The 18,916-nt window shown below is 57.0% G+C and overlaps 1 protein-coding gene across 2 annotated transcripts in view; it reads right to left on the bottom strand.

Moving 5' to 3' along the window:
* PEPD (peptidase D) overlaps window positions 1-18,916 on the bottom strand; it is a 111,590-nt gene that overhangs the window by 90,181 nt on the left and 2,493 nt on the right. Inside the window, exons 1-4 of one of the 2 annotated variants that reach the window (XM_045442522.1) lie at window positions 13,644-13,794; window positions 12,634-12,817; window positions 10,521-10,648; window positions 2,536-2,599 (exon numbers count right to left, since the gene is read on the bottom strand). In XM_045442522.1, coding sequence (XP_045298478.1) covers window positions 2,536-2,599; window positions 10,521-10,648; window positions 12,634-12,817; window positions 13,644-13,741 — 474 coding nt within the window. In that variant the 5' untranslated portion in view covers window positions 13,742-13,794. Of the gene's footprint in view, window positions 1-2,535; window positions 2,600-10,520; window positions 10,649-12,633; window positions 12,818-13,643; window positions 13,795-18,916 lie in introns of those variants that run through there. The other variant, XM_045442523.1, reaches the window with a different exon arrangement.

Raw genomic sequence — 18,916 nt, 5'->3', positions numbered from 1 at the left:
GAGTGAGATGTCTTGAAGCACTTGCCAAGGTTCTCCTGAGCACCCCGTTCTCAGGGAGGCACCATTTGCTCTACCTTCCTAATAATTCACATCAGGTCATCTGTGGGGATGAAAGGAACCAGGCAGCCATGTTTCCTATATCAGACGCCTGCATTTTATACATGACGTCAAGTGACCAGCCACAGCCTGGGGTGCGAGCCTTCCTGCCTTCTTTCAGAAAAGACAAGTGAGCTGCTTCCCATCTGTGATTTGTCACAAATAACCAAGGCTGCCCAAAGCCAGTTGGGGCTCGGCACCATAGAAGTGGCCTGAGGAGTCCTTTCCTGATCCAAGGGGCTTCCTGTCACCGTCTATGATGGAGCAGGTCCCAAGCACCTCAAGGGCCCCCCAGCACAGGTGTCTTAATCCAGTAGTCTATATTGTCAGGCTCCATTTCGAGCCACAGAAAATCGAAGTCACTTGGGAGCCTATGTCATCCCCTTTGTCTGACAGGGCAAATGCAGAAGTGGAGGGTCTCTGGGGTCCAAAGGTCCTGGGGTTGCCCTCTAACTCTGCTGCTTCCCCGGCTAAGGGCCCACAGTTAGGGCCTTTCACCTTGGCCTTGGCTTCCTCTGCAATGGGGCAGGGGCTGTGGCCTGCATGGGATAGGGCACAAGGGATGTTGCTGGAATCAGCAGGTGCCACCCCAGAGTGAAGCATTTGATGAGCTGTTAACAGTGAGCCTCGTGTCCAGTAAGAACCACAGTGGCAACAGTGATGATGAGAGTACTGATTAACGATGACAGCAGCGATGATGGGACACAGAAAAAGCTCCTGGACCTGAGATCCTGTCCTCTGAACTCCTCTGAAGACCTCATTTAATATTCTGCTTTGTACATACAGACTCAGAGTGAGCTGCTCTCTGGGGCTGTAATTCTACACTATCACTACCGGCTCTCCTGTCCCGCCACTCCAGACTCTGTTTCACTGCATTTGGAGGTCAGTTCTACTCTTCTCCCCCCAGATCACAGTACAAACGGAGTTGAGTTTCCCCCAGCCATAAAAGCAAAAATGTCAGAATGCAGCTGGGGAGGCTGCAGTGAAGAGATGCTCTGACTTGGTGAGTCCCAGGCTGCCCCCTCCAAATTTCTGGAAAGGTCAAGGTCCCCAAGGACGATAATGTTAAAATGCAGTTTATAGAGGCAGGAAGGATGCACTTGCCAAGGAGAGGGTCAGGAACAAAATCAGAACGAAGGATGAGTGGGTCCCTCGCTCCCTGGTACTTAGAGATGCAAGGTAAGTAGCAAATGACCTCATTAGGAGCACGTGAGTAAATGTTCAGGCTATTTGAGATCCTATACCCAAAGAAATCAATACAACAGGTCACAAGTGTATTAACCGACTCTTTACATGCTATGAGTTGCCCCCCAGTAACTCAGTATTGAAATCCAAGGACAAAAAGAAAGATCAAAAGCCACCCTCTCTCCACAACCCAACCAGGCAGAAGGTGCTGCAGAAACAGGTGCCCGTGGCCCTGGGCGCATGGGTGCAAGCCGCACTCCTTCACCAAGGCCCCCCTGACCAGGCACCGAGGGCCACAGTCACCCTCTGCACCAGACCGTGTCCTGGCTACGGAGTTCAGCCCTGGGTCCCAGCAAGCTCTGATGCCCACACACCCCTGGAACATTTACTCAAGCTGGCTGGCTGGCTCCTCTGCTGCTTCCACAATGACCCCCAGCACTTAATGTATGTCCACGTGCCACCTTGGTCTGGGGAAATCGGCATGCGAGGGCCCCATCCCGCCAATCCTGCCAGGCTGGCGGTAGGCCTGGAGCAGCAGGCACTGACGTGCTTGGGCCACGGGGCCTGTAATACAGGCCTCCCTGTGTACCTGGCAGTGGCTGCAGTGTTGGAGGCCTTGGTCCCCCAAGGAGACCATGGGGGCGCACGGCTGTGCGCTCACCTCTGCCCCAGTCCTGCCCCATCAGCAATGAAAGTCAGGGGCAGCCCCTTGTGACTGTCTGGATTCGGGACAGATGCAGAGTCCCAGAAGGACAGTCATTCACCTACCCAGGCCACATGACACCCCTGGGCACCCACGTTGGGAAGTAGATTAAATCCGGGGGCCTCCAACTGCACCCCACCCACAGGTCTCTCAAAGTCTGGGGTTTTTCTGACAGCAGCATCTGCAGCCGGCAATGGTCTGTGGGGAAGCACCTCCCCACACGTGAAGGCCCCGGGCTGAGCCCGAGGGGCGCTTAGATCAGACCTCCCAGAGCTGTCCTCCCACTGGGAAGCTCAGCAGCCACAACCCAGGTACAGAGGCCTCCAGCTGCCGAGTCAGGGCACCGCCCAGGCACCTCCCCTTCAGGGAGGTCTGAGGTACACACTTCCCATCTGCTCTCTGCAAACGTGGGCACTGCCGAGGTGGCTGGCAGCCGGGCGGTGGCATCCCACAACACACAGCCAGGCTATGGCAGCGAGAGGAAGGGGATGCCGGAACGGAGGGGTGACGGAAGCCCTGACCTGCACAGAGAGGAGCCGGCTGCTACTGACCTCGTCTGCATACTGGACGTCATCCACGGCATACTTCTCCTTGAAATACTCCTTGGAGTGGATCCTCAAAGGGAAGCACAAAGAACACCAGGGTCAGGGTTTGGCCACACTCGGCACGGGCTGCCTTCCCGCTCTCAAGCCCAGACCATAAAGCCCCGGGGCCCATTCCCGCCCGGACACAGAGCAGGCACAGACTCGGATGGCAAGGGGCACTGGGCCACAGATTTAATGCTGAACCGTCTGCCTCTCCTGACCTCCCCAGCTGACCTCCACTCGTCCTTGGAGCCCGTGACCCTGGCCACCCGCAGCAAGCATCTGCAGACCAAACTTCACCCTCCACCACCAGCAAGAGCCCACCAGGCAGCCAGCCAGCATACCCTTTGGGGCATGAAATAAGCTGCCTCCCAGGAGCTGCCCCCCATGGAGCCTCTTTAAAGGAAAGTTTTAAAATTAACATTTTAAAGAAGTCAATATCAGTATTACTCATTGTGATGAGAACATTCAAGCTTACTCATCATCTCTGAAAAATCAGCCATGAGAAGACAGACAAAGGAAGGAGGAGGTTGGGCCATCTCCCGGAGGGCTCCCAGTCATGGTCACGGTCACAGTCAATGGTCCAGCCAGCACCCCCCCATCCCCCCGCCTCCCGGCAGGTGGGTGAGTTGATGTCACTGCTGGTGACAGAACTCACATGAAGTGGAGCACTAGCCACACGAGGGGAGGGTGTCACAAGCCAAGTCTATTGACGCACACACGCCATCCTGCGCCATCCCACGCCTGGGCACCACATCAGCACAGGGGATATACCCCCCCAGCCTGCCTGTGATCACATGGTATTCTAGTCATCGAGTGTTAGATCCGAAAGCGGCCTCGGGAGAAAACAGCAGATGGTTTTCAGACTGTGCTTCCTGGACTCGCAAGGGTGAGCAGATGACAGGGGGGTGAGGGTGCCAAGGGCAGTGTGCCTGGGGACGCCCAGAGGGGGCAGGGGAGGGAGCACACTTCCAGACTTGGAGATGACCACCTCCAAGAGCAAGCTCCATGTGCCTTTAAGACATCAGTGACCAGGGTCACTGCCCGGGAAACAGAAGCCCACTACCCTCCCTGAGCCCTGCACGGCTTCCCTCTCCACTCAAGCATGCGCCAGACAGATCATGGCCAGGAAGCAGAGAGCATGGACCTGGGGGGCAGATGGGTGGGCCTCAGGGATCAGCAAGGAGCTCACAGCCCCACACGGCGAGCAGGACTGAAGAGATGACGGTCTCACTGCAGCGAGCCGCTCAGTGCCCCAGAATGCTCTTTGCTTTATCTCTCTTTTGGCTTCTCTGAAGTGGGCACTGGGTGTCAAGCTCTTGCTGTTAATTAAATTTGCACAATCCAGTCACATTAGCTTCCACGCCTGAGTCAGGACTCAAACGTCAAATGGCCAAAGTCTGGCACCACCAGCAGTACCACCTGAAGGAGCTACGGGGCAGGAACAGATGACAGGCACCTGGATGCGGGAGGCCCCGGTTCTCCGCTTACTGCGGACAGCTCACTGACCCTCGGCTACGAAGCGGTGACACTCTCAGCCGTGCGCAAAAGCACATGCCAGAAGGGAGGGGTGGGGCCGTCAGTGTCATCACCACGTCCACCCGCGACTGCACCAGCTTCGGTCTCAGCTCCAGGACGGATGCCCTGCATCCTCAGCAGGTCCCCAGTCCACCTCTGGTCCCCAGCCACTTCATCGCTTGCAGCTGTGGCAGGGACCCAACGCCAACTCCCAGCAGATTTGGGAAGTGCAAAGGGCCTGCTTTCAGGGGATGCTCCCTACAGGTGGGCATCTCAGCCATTACCCCAGGGAATGTGTGCCTGCCTGCCTGCCCTGCCTGGGAGTCTCGGTGGTCAGGCTTTAGCACAGACCTAGACTGGAGACCTGAGAACATCTCCACACACTCAGCCTGAGGTCAAGGTCTTCGCGATACGGAACCAGGGGAGATGGGAGGAGGAGGCGTAATGGCGAGGCAAACACGAGGTAGCTGTGACCTGTGGGTGGCCCCAGGGCTGTGCGCTCACCTGTCCACCCCTCGCCTACCAGCCATAAGCCGCTCCACTTGCCACAGGGGCTGAGGAGCAGCCAGGGCCAGCCAGCCCACACGAGAGCCTGCTGCCGCCACCCTGATTATCTGGGAGGAAGGCAGGGCAGGAGTCAGTCCCACCACGTGCCCCTTGCCCTCCTCAAAGAAGTCGAATGACACAGTCCTGAGCACCCACTGGGCCTCAAGGGTCAAAATCACTGACGAGCCACAGGCCTGGTTCGTAACAGGAACGATCACTTCACAGATACAATGTGAAAAGCATCTTTTCTGGCACTTCGCCTGCCATTCTTTCCTAAAGGGCACAGATAATTAAGTTTGAATACTACTTGTTTTTCATGTTTTGAGGCTAATTATAGTAAAAATAATTTAAATGTCACCCTAAGGGAGACGTGTGCCAGGCCATCGCATCAAGCCAGCCACCAGAGATTCAGCCGTGATGACTTGGTGGGGTCGACCAGGGAAGGAGCGGCTGCTCCAAGAGCCCCGCTGGACAGGCAAGAGAGGTCAGCAGGCAGCTACAGGACCCACTGGGGGCCAGGCTGGCGGCAGCCACACGGAGGGCCTGCACTCTGCCCTGTCTGGGGTTCGGGGTCCAGCGGGGCAGCTCATGCCAGATCCCATCACATGGCAGATCCAGAAAAAAAAACCACTGGACCAGGGGAGAGTGGGTCAGCAGAGAAGCTGACCTCACCCTAGAAACTGTCCCTTCAAAGGGAAGGGACGGCTTTGGCAGGAGAGAAGAGAGAGCGCCCCACTCAAAGCGGTTTGTGACTTCACCACCAGCAGCCGGGGCCAGCATGAGTTAGAGGTGGCCTTTCCCAGAACTCAAGGTCAGGGTTGACACTGTGAGTACCCACGCCCCGTGCAGGGCCTCCTGTGGGAAGGAGACATTAAGTGAATGCCTGTGGTGTAGACACAATGGAACCCTTCAGAATATGAAATTTCCAAGCACAGGTCTTGCCAGCTAGCTGCCCACCTGTGTGCGGTTAATGAATAAATAACAGGACCAAATTACAGCAGTCGCCATCAATTTCAGCGGCCAGAGTCTGCCTTCAGCTACACGCAACGCTGCTGCCTCTCATCCTGCTCACAGCACAGCGCTGGCACTCGCTCCCAACGTGGGTCGGCAACCACTGCAACATTCCAGTGGCTCGTCAGAGAACAGGTCTCTCCAAAGCAGTGCAGGTTCCTGATCCTGGGGATCACAGCCGTGAGGCAGTGCTGGGCATCAGGGGAGCCAGGGCTCCGGAGGTGATCAAAAGGAGGCCCGTGATCAGCAGAGCCAGAGCCCCGGGAAAGGTGCCCAAGGGTTCTGGCAAACGCTTAGCCAGGCCTCGGGCTGCCTGAGATCAGGCTCCCCCAACCCCGGACTGCCTGGGGTAAGAGCCAAAGGGGCTCCCTCAGCCTCCTCGGGAAGGCCTGCACCTCTGTCAGTGCCCCTCCCTGAAGACGGAGGGACAGGGTGAGGCCACCAGGTGGGCTGAGGTGGCCTCAGTCCTCCTGACCCAGGTGTGTGTACAGGGTGTGGAACGGTAGCTGTGAGAAACCGCTCACAACATACACAACCCGCAATATGCACACATACCACATCACACCCTACCACACCCCCCCGCACACCCCATCCCACACGTGCACATACACACCGCATACCGCATACACCCAAACCACACCCACCCACAACCACTCCCCTGGCACCCACACACACATCACAGCACATGCGCATCAGCTCCCATACCAGAAAGAGCAAGGCTCAGGCCCTGAGGCCCTGAGCCCGGGGCGAAACTCCCCCTCACCACTCCTGGGCAGGGCCCTCAGTAGGATAAGCACCCTCCTCCCTGAAAACCCCACACCAGGCCCACTGTCTCCCATACCAAGCCACAGTCTCAGCCAGGAGACAACATGAGCAGAACACGGTCAAGCTGCAAAGGTTCTAGTAGGGACCCCCAGACCCCGCAGGCCCAAAGTCACTCACCCTCTCTGGGCGCTGAGGCTGCCCGGTATTGAGTTACGGAGACAATTTTAGAGGACCCCAGACACCCCGGCAGCCAAAGCTGCCACCAGCTAAGCCTGATTCTCACAAGACATGATGGGAAACACTCTCACATCCAAAGGCCCCGGACTTTTGTCAGCAAAGATTCCAAATGAAAACAAATGAGAAGCTACCCTACCCCTGTACCCAAAAGGCCCAGGGTGAGGAACAGGCCGGGCAGCAGGCAGACCCCTCGGCGTCTGCTGCCCTGACAACGGGACAGGCCCTCTGTGCAGGAAGTGGCAGATCCGCAGATGGGGGTGGTGTTTCCCTGGACGACTGTGGATTGCAGGATCTGCCAGACGGATTTTCAAAAGCCATCAGAGACTGAAAAGGAAGCTGAGGAGCTGAAGGTCAAATGTTCAGGCTGGTGGGTTTTGATTGCAAAGGCCAGGTAATCCCGCAGCCTCGCTCCTGAGCCCTATTGATTATGAGTGTCTGGAAATAGCCACATGCAATCAGATCCGGCCATTCCCCAGCTCCAGCCCCAAACAACCAACTCATTTACCACTGCCCCACTATAACTGAGCCTTCTCTCCCAAAGGCTGGGGACATGGGGACCGGGAAAGGGGCACGCCAGAACAGAGGAAGGGAAAGGCCTGCCCAGGTGGCCACAGTGGGGAGCCAGGTTTATAGGAAACCAGGGTCGAGCTCTCTGCTGTGGAGCCAGAAGGCCCCTGGGGACCAACCTGCTCATTCCGGCCCACCCAGCATGGAGCCTTTCCTACTGGGAGACCCACACTGCAGACCCATTTCTATACTCAAAGGCTGCACAAGCAGCTGTGTCTGCACCAGACAATCAGCTGGCTTGGCAAAGCAGGGACAGACTGAAGGAGAACTTTTAACAGTGGTCCTGAAAGTCAGCCATGACCGAAGCACAGAATATTATTCCTGTATTATTGAAGATTATGCTTCAGAATAGCCAACTGCTAACAGCTGTTCCCTGACCAATCAGGTCCTGGGTTTTAAACCCTCCAGTCAAGTGCCATGTGGCTCCCCAGATGGTGGCTGTGGGGAAACATAGTGAGATTTGCTCAGATTTTCCCACTGGATGGTAGAGTCCCTAAGGCAGGGACAGGCCTTTCCTCCCACTGCCCCAAAAGACATCCACCCTCCAGGACAGGCACTCCCCAGTTTCACACAAGAGTCAGCCCTACATAAAAAGCAAGCAGACAGAAGAGAAAATGCACTCAGAGGCTCCCCTACATTTCCAGACAGAAACTCCAGTGAGGCCCTGCTCACACCCTCCCCTAGCCCCCCGCCCCCCCCCAGGCCCACGTCTCCGACTGCAGGACCGGCACTCCTGGAGCCAGTAGGGAGCCACAGGGAGGATTACAGCCAGCCAGCTCACAACCCCGGGTGCTGCAGAGGGGCCCCGGCTCTTTGTGGGGTATGCCACTGGCAGCTAAGTGACCACCTAGAGTGCAGGAAGGGTCTGGAAGGAATCTTCTTACCAAGACCAGACCTACACTCTCACCAGGAACCTTCTCACCACAGCTGAACCAGTCACCAGGGTTTTGTAGCAAACCATACTGACACTCTTCACTTTCACGGACCCTGAAGGTCTGGGCTTGCGACAGAGCCCAGAGTGGACAGCTTATCTCTGCTCCACAAGGTCTGGGACCTCAGCAGCAGGACCCAAGGGCTGGGACTTGGGAGTCACCTGTTCTGATGGGTGGTCTGGCTGTCAGCTGGGCCTCCGCTCCTCTCCATGAGGTCCCGCCTACATGGGCCCCCTCACGGCATGGCAGCCGGGTTCAAGGGCCAGTGTCCCTGAGCAGAACCACAGTGCACTTTATCGTCTGTCTACAAGATGACCCTGCCACACTCACACATCGAGGCAGTCACCAGGTCCTGACCCGAGTCAAGCAGGAGGGGACAGATTCCACCTCTGCATAGGGAATGGCCACAAATATTGCTGTGGTCATTTTTGGACATTACAAGCTGCCTGTCCCTGCCATCTACCACCTCACTTCAGTGTCACAAACATAACCGTCCCCACAGTGACCATCACTCTGACGACAGCCCTGGCGGTGCCTCACGAGCAGCACTGTCACTGTTCCCCAGATAAGGAATCAGAGGCCCCAGCAGTGGCGAGACCTGCTCCACAAAGGGGCCGTGCTGAGCCGTCCGGCAAGCTTCCAGCAAGACGGGCCCACAGGACCTGCACAGGCCACACCACCACACTGCTGTTTCCTTTCAAAGCAGGGCAGTTGTACGGATTCAACCAGGAATTTGATGAAGACTGACTATAAAGGCTACAACAGGATGGAGAGGTGGAACCCACCCTCCCAGGAGTACCCATGTCTCCAGGCCCGGATATGCTGATCTAACAGGAGGAGGCGTCCAGGAAGAATGGACTGAGGAAGGCCTGCCCCAGGCCAAACCCGAGGCCAGTTTCTCTGCAGGTACAAGACACTGTGGCAAGGCAGGCAGGGAGGTCCAGAGGACAGAGCAGACATCTACCTCTGCACTCCCCCACATACCCCCACCCAGGCCTGGGCAGTGTAGAGCCTCTGGGGGCTCTCACTGGGCCTGGCTCACCTTGACCAAGGTGCCGCCCCATCCCTCTGGGAAGAAGACAGTACAATCTTCCGTGTCCACCCTGACCCGGGTATGGAGGCCAGTGGGAACCTGCACGTTACAGCAGGGACACATTTACGCCATCTGCCCTGAGGCCTCTGAGAGGGCCAGAACCTACGTGGCTGCTCAGTCACGCACTCCAGAGGCCAAGTGGATCAGGCATGGCCACTTCCCACCCTCCTCCCCCAGAGGCAAGCAGGAGAATGTCCTCCAGGGAAGCACAGCCCACTTCTCTTCTGCCGTGAGTGCTGCCTAAAGCTGTCTTTACGGCAAAGCTGAAGGCCTGGGGCCAGGAAGCCCCAAAGGAGAAACGTTACCAACCTGTGAGCCTGGATCCCTTGCCCCAAGATGACAGAAGAGGGATCTCTCAGGCCAACCAAAGAAGCTATGGAGTCTGCACTGAAGGGCTGGTGGGGAAGGGTGCTGCATGAGGCACACAGAGGCCCTGTCCTGGGGTCTGCACAGAGCAGCTCCCTGTAGCAGCCACAGGCCCGCCAGCCCACCTGGTAATGAGTGATCGAGGACACTAGGCAGCGAGGGCTGCAATTCAGATGTTTGCCCAGAATGACCACCCTCCAGGCAGGAACGGCATGCTGAAGGTGATGAGCATTTTCCGGGATCCCCTGAGCACCTCAAGCACCCATGGTGAAGTACAGCGTCTGACTCAGCACCTCTGTGCAGGCAGGATGGCTCCCAAGGTGGGTGGACATGGCCAAGGGCCCTGGAGCTGGTAGAGGCCGTGGATGATGGGGAGGAGGCCTCTGAGCACAGCTCAGCCCTGGTCCCACACTCCTCACACAGCACAAGCCTAGAGCCACTGACCTGTCTCATGGGTGAGCCAACTGAGGCAGGGCCTCCATCTGAGCCAGAGACGGGCACATGACAGGCATCCCGCAATGCCACATTAGCGATGGGCCTCAGAGAATGGTCCCAGGCTGCCCTCTCTGACCCGAGCCAACCCCCACGACACCCAAGGTGGGGCCGCCTCCCACTGATGCCATGCAGGAGTGATGGTTCACTGGGGCCACAGCCTCTGACATTTTAACAAAGCTGAGAATCCAGAATTTCAAGATTAATAAATAGTACCTCCAAACAAACATGACCACAGTCTGTGGCTCTGACACCCCTTCCCAACCAAGGCCGCAGGCTCTGGCCCCGAGCAGACAGTCAATGGGCCTGACCACTGAACCCCGCCCCCCATCCCCGGCTACTCTTTCCCTCCTTGTCACCACAGGCCAGACCCTTCCCCCTGCCCCAACCCCAGCGGTGGTCAGCAGGCCCAGACTGCTCCTTACTTTCCCATCCAGGTGGCATAGCTGGCAGGAAGCCTGGGCACAAATAGGGTTGACTTCCCGGTGCCGACATCAATTGTGCCGTAGCAGCCTGGATCCGTGACGCCAAACGCCCAGTGAAAGAAGGACTCCTGTGGTGAGAACAAGGACCCTGGTTACCCGGTCAGCAGGACAAAAACATGAGGCACAGGGAGAGGTGTGGGGTGTCGGAGCGAGCACCGAGCACCCTGGAAAGTCAGCTCGGGGCCCCCCAGCCCCACACAGTTGTCCATCTATCCACTCTGTCCCCTGACAGCTGCGGGCTGTCTCCCACTTCCGGGATTTGGCATGGGGCAGCCCGGCTGGCTCCTCCCACCCTGCTTTCAGCTTTCTCTGATGATGCACATTTCACGACATGCCCCAGCCCCACCTGCACCCCTCCCCGGCAACACCCTCATGCCCCCGGCAGGGCACCCTAGGGCACGCCAGGACACGGGTGCCCATGAGCACCACGGGTCCGGCTCAGCCCTGCCCGCGCCTCTCTGCTGCCCCCATGCCCGAAGGTGGGCAAGATGCCACTCTGACTTAGACACCGAGGCCAGACATCTGCACGGAAAGGAGTCCTCCATTTAGGACTTCTTACTTCCTTCTCCCACCCCCGGGGCAGCTGATGACTTCAGTGTTTAGCAATAAACATTGAGCTAAAATAATGTTCGAAAGGTATGAAGTGGAGGAGGATCTCTTCTAAAATTAACCTTGCATAACAGCAGTCAGGGAGCCAAAGGCTGAATTTAGGAGATCGATTTTTAAACCACAAAATACGTAAACCTCAGGAAGCATCAAGACTAGGCAGAAAAGCCTTACTGAGACCTCCACGTCTCTAGCAACCAGGGGACTGCAGGCTTGCAGCTGCAAGAACAATGTGGCATGGGAAATGTGCAGCGGGAGCCACTTGCGGCATAAAAACACCACAATGGCTCTCAGCAGCCGACAGCCCATCTGTGTCCTGTGCAGGGGACACAGCCCAGCTGGGGAGGCCACCACTTGCCGCCCCTCCACACTCAGGTCCCCTTCACATTTCCCTGACTCCTCCTGGCCTGGATGCTGGATAGCCATGTCCCCAGGGAGGTTCCGGAGTTCCCAGGGTGCCAGGCCCCAGATCTGCAAGTGGCAGGGAGGAGAAGAGAGCCCTATACTTGGAGTCCAGAGATGCGACTCTAATTAGTCCCAGCTCCCCCTCTGGCAAGTCATTTCCTCTCGGAGCCTCGGTTGCATCATCTATAGAGTAAGTGCAATGCTAAGATCGATGAGTGGGGCTGGCTCAGGGCGTCTCCGGCTTTCTGGGTGAGCCTCTCTGCTCAGTGCCTTTGCTCCTGTTCCTGGGAACTGAGTGATGCTAGCGATTCCCAGCCAAGGCCGCCACATCCAGGCTGCAGCTAGGCTACCCCTACTACCCTCCCCCGCACAGGGTTCCAGATCCTTAAGGAGTCCCTAGTCTACTTCCCAGGTCAGGAAACTGAAGCCCGGTGAGGGTCAGTGAGTCAGCAATGGCCAAACCATGACGAATGCCTGGGCCTCCTACTCCTGCTCAGCACCCTGTTCACACGCCCCTTCCCGGACGTCTGCAGCCCCCTGCAGCCCCCGTCTTCCCTAGCACAGGAAGAATCTGGCCCCAGGAAGTCAGACCTCCCCATCTGCACCTCTGCCCAGCCCACCCTCTTACCACCCACCCCTGTGGACACTACCCTCCTCCCCAGCCTGGAACACCCACACCCAACTACACTTGTCAGAATTCACCCTGGCCTTCAAGGGCCCACACCGAATACTGCCTCTTCCGTGAGGCCTTCTTGCCTACTTGCTCCCCCAAAAATGTCATCTTTCTGTATTCTGACCTAAGAGCTGAGACTGGCTGGCATCAGCTCTGCCTTCAACCACAGCTAGGAGGGATCTGCCCCTCCAGACTATTGGGTATGGGCTTCCTGGGTGCCCACGCCTCGACCTGCCCTCAGAGAGCCTCTGCAGGGTCCCCTTGGGGGTAAAGCTGCCCAGGGCCTACCAGGCCCGATGGTGGAGGAGGGTGGGCAGCCCACAGAAGGCCTGGGTGCACGCTTACAGGAAGCTACCAGGGCGGGCTCACCTGGCGGAAGAGGACCCCGGTGTCGGTGCAGTAGCGCTGTGTATCCTCCCCGCCCTGCAGCAGCACCACAGAGCCCGCCTGCACAGCCGGGTTCTTCCGCAGCCGCTCACACAGGCGCCGCCTGTTCAGGGCAAAGAGTGCCAACGGCACCTTCAAGGTTTCATTCCCCAGCCAAAACGAAGGTCTGCAAGACACGAACACACATTGCCACATAGGCTCTGTTAGCGCCACCAAGCACATCCGCCACCCGTGGCCTCAGGTGACTGGAGGGCCGAGCCTGCTGTGGGACCCCCATTAGCATGGGGCAAGCTGGTCTAACCTCAATCTGCTTGACCTAGAGACAGCCCCTCGCTGGGCTGCCGGAGACCACAGGGCCCCCTCGGCCGCACCCTCCCCTGCTGTCCCCTAGCGCCGGGCCCTGAGAGCAGATGAGGGAAAACAGCATCTGTTTAACCAGCTGGCAGGTGAGGCCCATGGAGGGAAGCCTACAATGGCTTGGAGACGCACTCAACTTCTGCCCTCAAGGATCCTACTATCCATGCAAGAAAGAGCTGTAATCTGGCCCAGACAACACTGGATCCCTGCCCAGTGCCTTCATAATGCTGTCTTCTCAAGTCACAGACCCAGCATCCTGGGCCGGGACACCCACCTGGCCCCAGCACACACACACACAGGACACCCAGCACCAGGGCCTGAAGTGAGTCTGTGCCGAGGGGATCATGGTGAGATGGACTGGGCAGTGGCAGCCCTCAGGGTGCTCTCCTGAAGGACCCACATCACAGGAGAGCAGGTGGATGTCTCTCCCCACCCCCACCCCAATCCCCTCTGCACTGAGAAAACAGCTCACCCTCCCAGCACCTACCCCCCAAAGCCCACCTGCCTCCAGACCCTGCATCCCATGTCTATTCCCCGGTTGCTCCAGCATCAAGTTTTCCCTCTCAGGATCGCTCTTTGTAACCAGTGTACAGGAACCTCACCCTTGTAAAAAATAAATAAGGAAAAACACTTACTTCCCTTGACCGCAACGCCCCTCCAGCAGTTGATGTCTCTGTCCCCTTTGCAGGAAATATCCTCTGCAGTCACTCAAGTCCACTGTTCTACTGCCCATGCTCTCCTCGATCCCCTCCCTGGCCTTGGCCGGGTCACAGTGACCCCTGCTCCTGAACCTGCACCCAAAATCCTCATGTGGCTTCCCAGTCCTCGCCTAGCTTCTGGGTTCCTAGGCACCTGGGGGCCACTCTTTCCACAGCCCCCCACCAGGCTCAGGCTCGCTCCCCCCTCAGCGCCACCTCCAGCTGGAGGAACCCCTCTCCTGCCTGGACAACCACAGGGAACTCTCCAGGCTCTCTCAGTCCCAGCTTCCCCCAACCAGAGGGACACTTTACAATGCAAATCGGAGCAGGCCCTCCCCTGCCCACCCCCTCTGCTACCTAGTGTACTTGGCCCAGAGCTACCAGGCACTGAGGGGATGCAGCCCCACTCTGCCTGCACTGGCACTCCAGTTCTTCCCCAAACAACAAGAACACTCCCCAGGGGCCTGGATGGCTCCCGTTCTCACTGTATCCGGGCCTCTGCAGAAACGGCCACACTTTCCAGAAGCTTTCCAATGCTCTGTCCAAGACTTATCCCCTACTCTCCTCACTCCTCTCTAGAGCACAGGGCACTGGCTGACATCATTTATTTACTTGCTCATGGTCTCCCCAGGTAAAACGTAAGCTCTAGGAGGGCAGGAACCTCACCTTCTTTCCGAAAGAATGACCAAATGGAGGACAGGGGACGGAAGACAGAGGTAACATCCTAGCAAGTGTGCTGGGGGCTAGGAAGGCTGCCGGGCCAGGCCCAGGGGGCGGCAGGAGAGTCAGGCAAGTGCATGTGGTGTGTGCCCCAGGGAAGGGGGCAGCAGGTGAGCACGCAGGCCCAAGAGGGCAGAAACAGCCCAGAGCTGGTTGAGAAAGAAGGCTCTTCCAGGGACCACAATGAGAGCCAGGCACCGCACTCACCTGGCCATGGGCCCCTCGGAGACGGGGACATATGAGCAGGTGACACCCCCATGCACATCATGGCTTAAAAGCCACCGCATTCTGGTCTTCCCCGGCTTTCCTCTTTACACGTACAGCTCTCTCCTCTCTCCCCCCACTTAGCACCCTCCAGATCCACTTTCCCTGCCCCGCCCAGGTCCCCCTAGCACTTCAGTAAGGCTCCAGGTGGATTTAGCCGCTGGGAGGCAGGGCAGGAGACTAAAGGGTGGAGGGAGGACACAGAATCCATTCCCTGCTCTCCCTGGTGAGCTGGAACCTGATGGCTGGTTGTCCCGCCCCGCAAGACCACAGCTTGGCTTCCCTGGCTCCTGACCAGCTTCCCTCCTCTTCTCTCCCAGATCCCCTTAACCTGCCCACAGCTCTGTAAACTGACCCTGCATGAAACTCTCTTCATCACCCTTTTGAGTGAGGCCCTGCCAGGTCCCTGGCTGAAATGACACATCTACCTTCTTTTTTATTTTATTTTAATTTTTTAATGTGTATTTATTTTTGAGAGAGAGAGAGACAGAGTGTGTGTGTGTGTGTGTGTGTGTGTGAGAGAGAGAGAGAGAGAGAGAGAGAGCGAGCAGGGGAGAGGCAGAGAGAGACAGAGAGACAGAATCCGAAGCAGGTTCTAGGCTCTGAGCTGTCAGCAGAGCCCAACGCAGGGATTGAACCTGTGAACCACGAGATCATGACCTGAGCCGAAATCAGGTGCTTAACCAACTGAGCCACCCAGGTGCCCCCACACATCCACCTTCTGACACATAGGCAATCTGTATGTACTGGTGCTCACTGGGGAGGTCCGCCTCCACGCACAAGAAAGTAATCCCATGGAGACAGATCTGGGCCTGCTCTGGTCGCTGCCACCCCAGTGCCTAGCACTCCGCTTGGCACACAGCAAGTACTCAATAAATATCTGCTGAGTAAACAACGGTCACAATGTGGGGCCACCCACACAGTTGTGCAGATCAGAAGTTGCCACGTCGGCTCCAGTGGGGCAGGAAGCAGGACCCTTGGGCCCACCCTGGCCCAGAAAGGGAGGAAGGGTCACGCACACCCCACACGTGTCGACAGGGCTAGAGCTCCCCACCCCAGTCCCTGGGCCTCGCCCTTACAGAAGGGTTGTACAGGGGCCAGGACTTCCTCTGAGCTGGGCTGCTTTTCTGCTGTGCTCAGCCACAAGGATCAAAGGGCAGAGGTGACAGCTCGTGAACATGCCTGCATCCCAGCTGGCCATGCAGTCAGGAACCGAAAGTGCAGCCACCAGCACCCGCACGGCCCCCCACACTCTTTCCCCTCACTCAGCAAATCCCAGGGAGGGGATGGCACAGGGAAGAACCTCATCTCTACAGACTCCCCAGTGGCCCAGCGGGAGCATCACTAAGACACTGCTGCAGGTGGCCTTGGCCAAAGTTGCCCGGATGCACGAAGACTCCATAGCACAACTGGCTGAAAATGCCCAGTTGCAGCCAGCACCCATCCCCTCGCCCAGCCCACCTCATCCCCCACCACTCCTCACCCCTCTCCCTGACCCTCTCTCCTTAAACACACCAGACACTAGGTCCACCTGGCCTGCCACCATGCCCCCACCAGGAAGGCTCTCAGAAGAAGAGCTGGGCTTCCTCTTGTCCAGAACCTTCTGAGAGGCCTACATGTTTCAGAGCATCTGGACTGGGACCTTCTGGCCCAAGGGCCAAGCAGCCCAGAACAAGACAGGTAACTTGTTAAGAATCCTCTCTAGGAGCGTCAGCTGTTATTGTGAAGAAAACGTGCAATACTCCCTAAGTCTCCATGGGTCTCAGCCCGAACGGAGAAGGGCAGCCCAGGCCAGCCCAGGAGCTGCATTACTGCAGGGCACCCCCAGAATCAAGGTTTATAGAGACGCGCCCTTTAATTTCTCCTGACGTAAACCAACCCTCTCCCCCCATCCCCAACAGAACATGGGGCCCAGAGCCAGTGCAGGTGACTTCCCGCAAGCTCAGCAAAAGCAGCACCAATAAAACGCCCCCACCTAGTTTCCACTGGCGCTTTCACAGATCCCCAGGATTGAAAAGGCAAAAGCCAGGTCATCCCCAAGTGCCAGCGTAAATAAGCCAGCAGAGGCTGGCACACCAGCTCTGGGGCACCGGAGAGACCCAGAGAACAAACTCCGGTCCCCACAGGCCAGCCCACCCCTACCAACCGCCAGGGCCCAGGAAGCAGCCAGTGACCAGGAGCGGGGCCAGCCTCGGGGAGAGTGTGACGCTGCTGTCCCTGCAACCCATTCCTATCCCCCCAAACCATACTGAGCCACCCCCTCCTTTGCCTCAGTGGCCACCTGCGGGGTTCTCACCCACGGGGGATTCACCCATGAGGATTCACGCACAGAACTTAGGGACTCCATCTTCTTGGGTGGGGAAAAAGTATATCTTTCTTGCCTTTAACCTCTCATTCAACTGTACGTTTTCTTCAGTTATTATTAATGTAAGGAACTAACCACGGCAGCATCAGCAGTGTATGAATCTGTCACCAGCAACAATCATATGTGTTTTCCTATCATATTACCGATGTCACGGGATCTCAAAATATCACTCTTGTTCATCGCTACTTCATAATTAGGGTGGTCATTAGGCCTGCTGTTTTTATGACTTAATGTGTTAATAAAGAAGCATGTATTACTATACAGCAAATTTATTAACATTTTGATAATTGTATTTCAATGTAATTAGTTTTCCTTGTAATTCTCTGTATTTTATTTTATACATTTAAAAAATTTTTTTCATGTTTATTTATTTTTGAGAGACAGAGAAAGAGAACAAGCGGGCATGGGCGGGGGTGGGGGGGAGGGGGGCAGAGAGACAGTGAGACACAGGATCTGAAGCAGGCTCCAGGCTCTAAGCTGTCAGCACAGAGCCCGACTCGGGGCTCGAAACCACAAACTGTGGGATCACGGCCTGAGCCGAAGTAGGACACTTAACCGACTGAGCCACCCAGGAGCCCCTATTTCATGCATTTAAAAACATGTTGAGAAGGGTGCACAGGCCTCACCAATGGGCATGGGGTCCACGGCACAGACAAGAACAAGATCCCCGCACTAGAATGTAATGCCACTTCTAGATGGGGCCCACACTGCTAAGTTCCCAGCAAGAAAGACTAGCCATGGGCCTCTGCTTCCTCACCCTCAGCCTTCGGCTTGGGCTGGGCCCCAAGCCCACTGGCTGGCTGTCAGCGAGGGCAACCCACTCACCCTGGCTGGAGGGGCCTAGAGGCAGCTGACCAACACTCCCTCACCCTGCCTCCCTCTTTCCCGGGAAGGGTCAGGGGGGTCTAAGCATACACAGAGACCAAGAGAGAGAGAGAGCTATGGAGTCAGGACCAGGCCTGGAAAAGGGCCAGAGGAGGGCAAAGGAGCACTCAAAGGCCAGCCTGCCTCCCACAGACCCACCCCTACCCACCCACCAGCGTCAGCCTGACACCTCTTCTCCAGGAGCAAAAGGTTCGTATCAGGGTGGGGACAGGCTTTGATCCAGAACCTGACTCCTCCAGTTACTTTCTCTCCCTAAAAATGCTGACTCCGGCATGACCTATGACCCAACAGGTACACACCGAGGGCAGCTCATCTGCTTTTCCTCACTGGCAAAGGCTCCCTGGGAAGCAGCTCCCTGGGAGCCACTCGGTTAAAGAATTAAAGGTATTTCTTGGGGTGCCTGGGGTAGCTCAGTTGACTAAGTGTCCGACTTCGGCTCAGGTCAGGATCTGGCTGGCTGGGAGTTCGAGCCCCGCGTTGGGCTCTGTGCTGACAGCTTGGAGCCTGGAACCCGCTTCGGATTCTGTGTCCCCCTCTCTCTCCGCCCCACTCCTTCTTGTGCTCTGTCTCTGTCTTTCAAAAATGAATAAACGTTAAAAAATTTTTTTTTAAGGTATTTCTTCATCTTACTTGGAATTCTGTCCCCCCGCCACATTTCCTTTCCTCAATCACTGAGAGCCTCCTTGCAAAGCAGGACAGCACAATGCATTAATTTAAAGTTCCCCTTTTATTCATTAGGCATCACGTCACCCAGCACCAATCACAGGGTGGCCAAATGGCCCTGAAGGTACAAAATGACCTGATCCCTGGGATCCAAGGATGCCAGAAGAGGCATAAAGGGAAGCAACATCTCAACCACAACTGGCAGGTGTGCTGACACAGAAAAGCATCCTACTAGTGGAGAAAACTGGGAGTCTCTGGAGTTCTGAGCAGGAAGCTTGTATCAGAGGTCAGGAGGGAGGGCAGTCAGGAAAGG

This window comes from Leopardus geoffroyi, chromosome E2 (assembly GCF_018350155.1).
Source record: "Leopardus geoffroyi isolate Oge1 chromosome E2, O.geoffroyi_Oge1_pat1.0, whole genome shotgun sequence".
NCBI lineage: Eukaryota > Metazoa > Chordata > Mammalia > Carnivora > Felidae > Leopardus > Leopardus geoffroyi.
The sequence above is the reverse complement of the archived record's forward strand: the minus strand, read 5'-3'. Positions and strand labels throughout refer to the sequence as shown.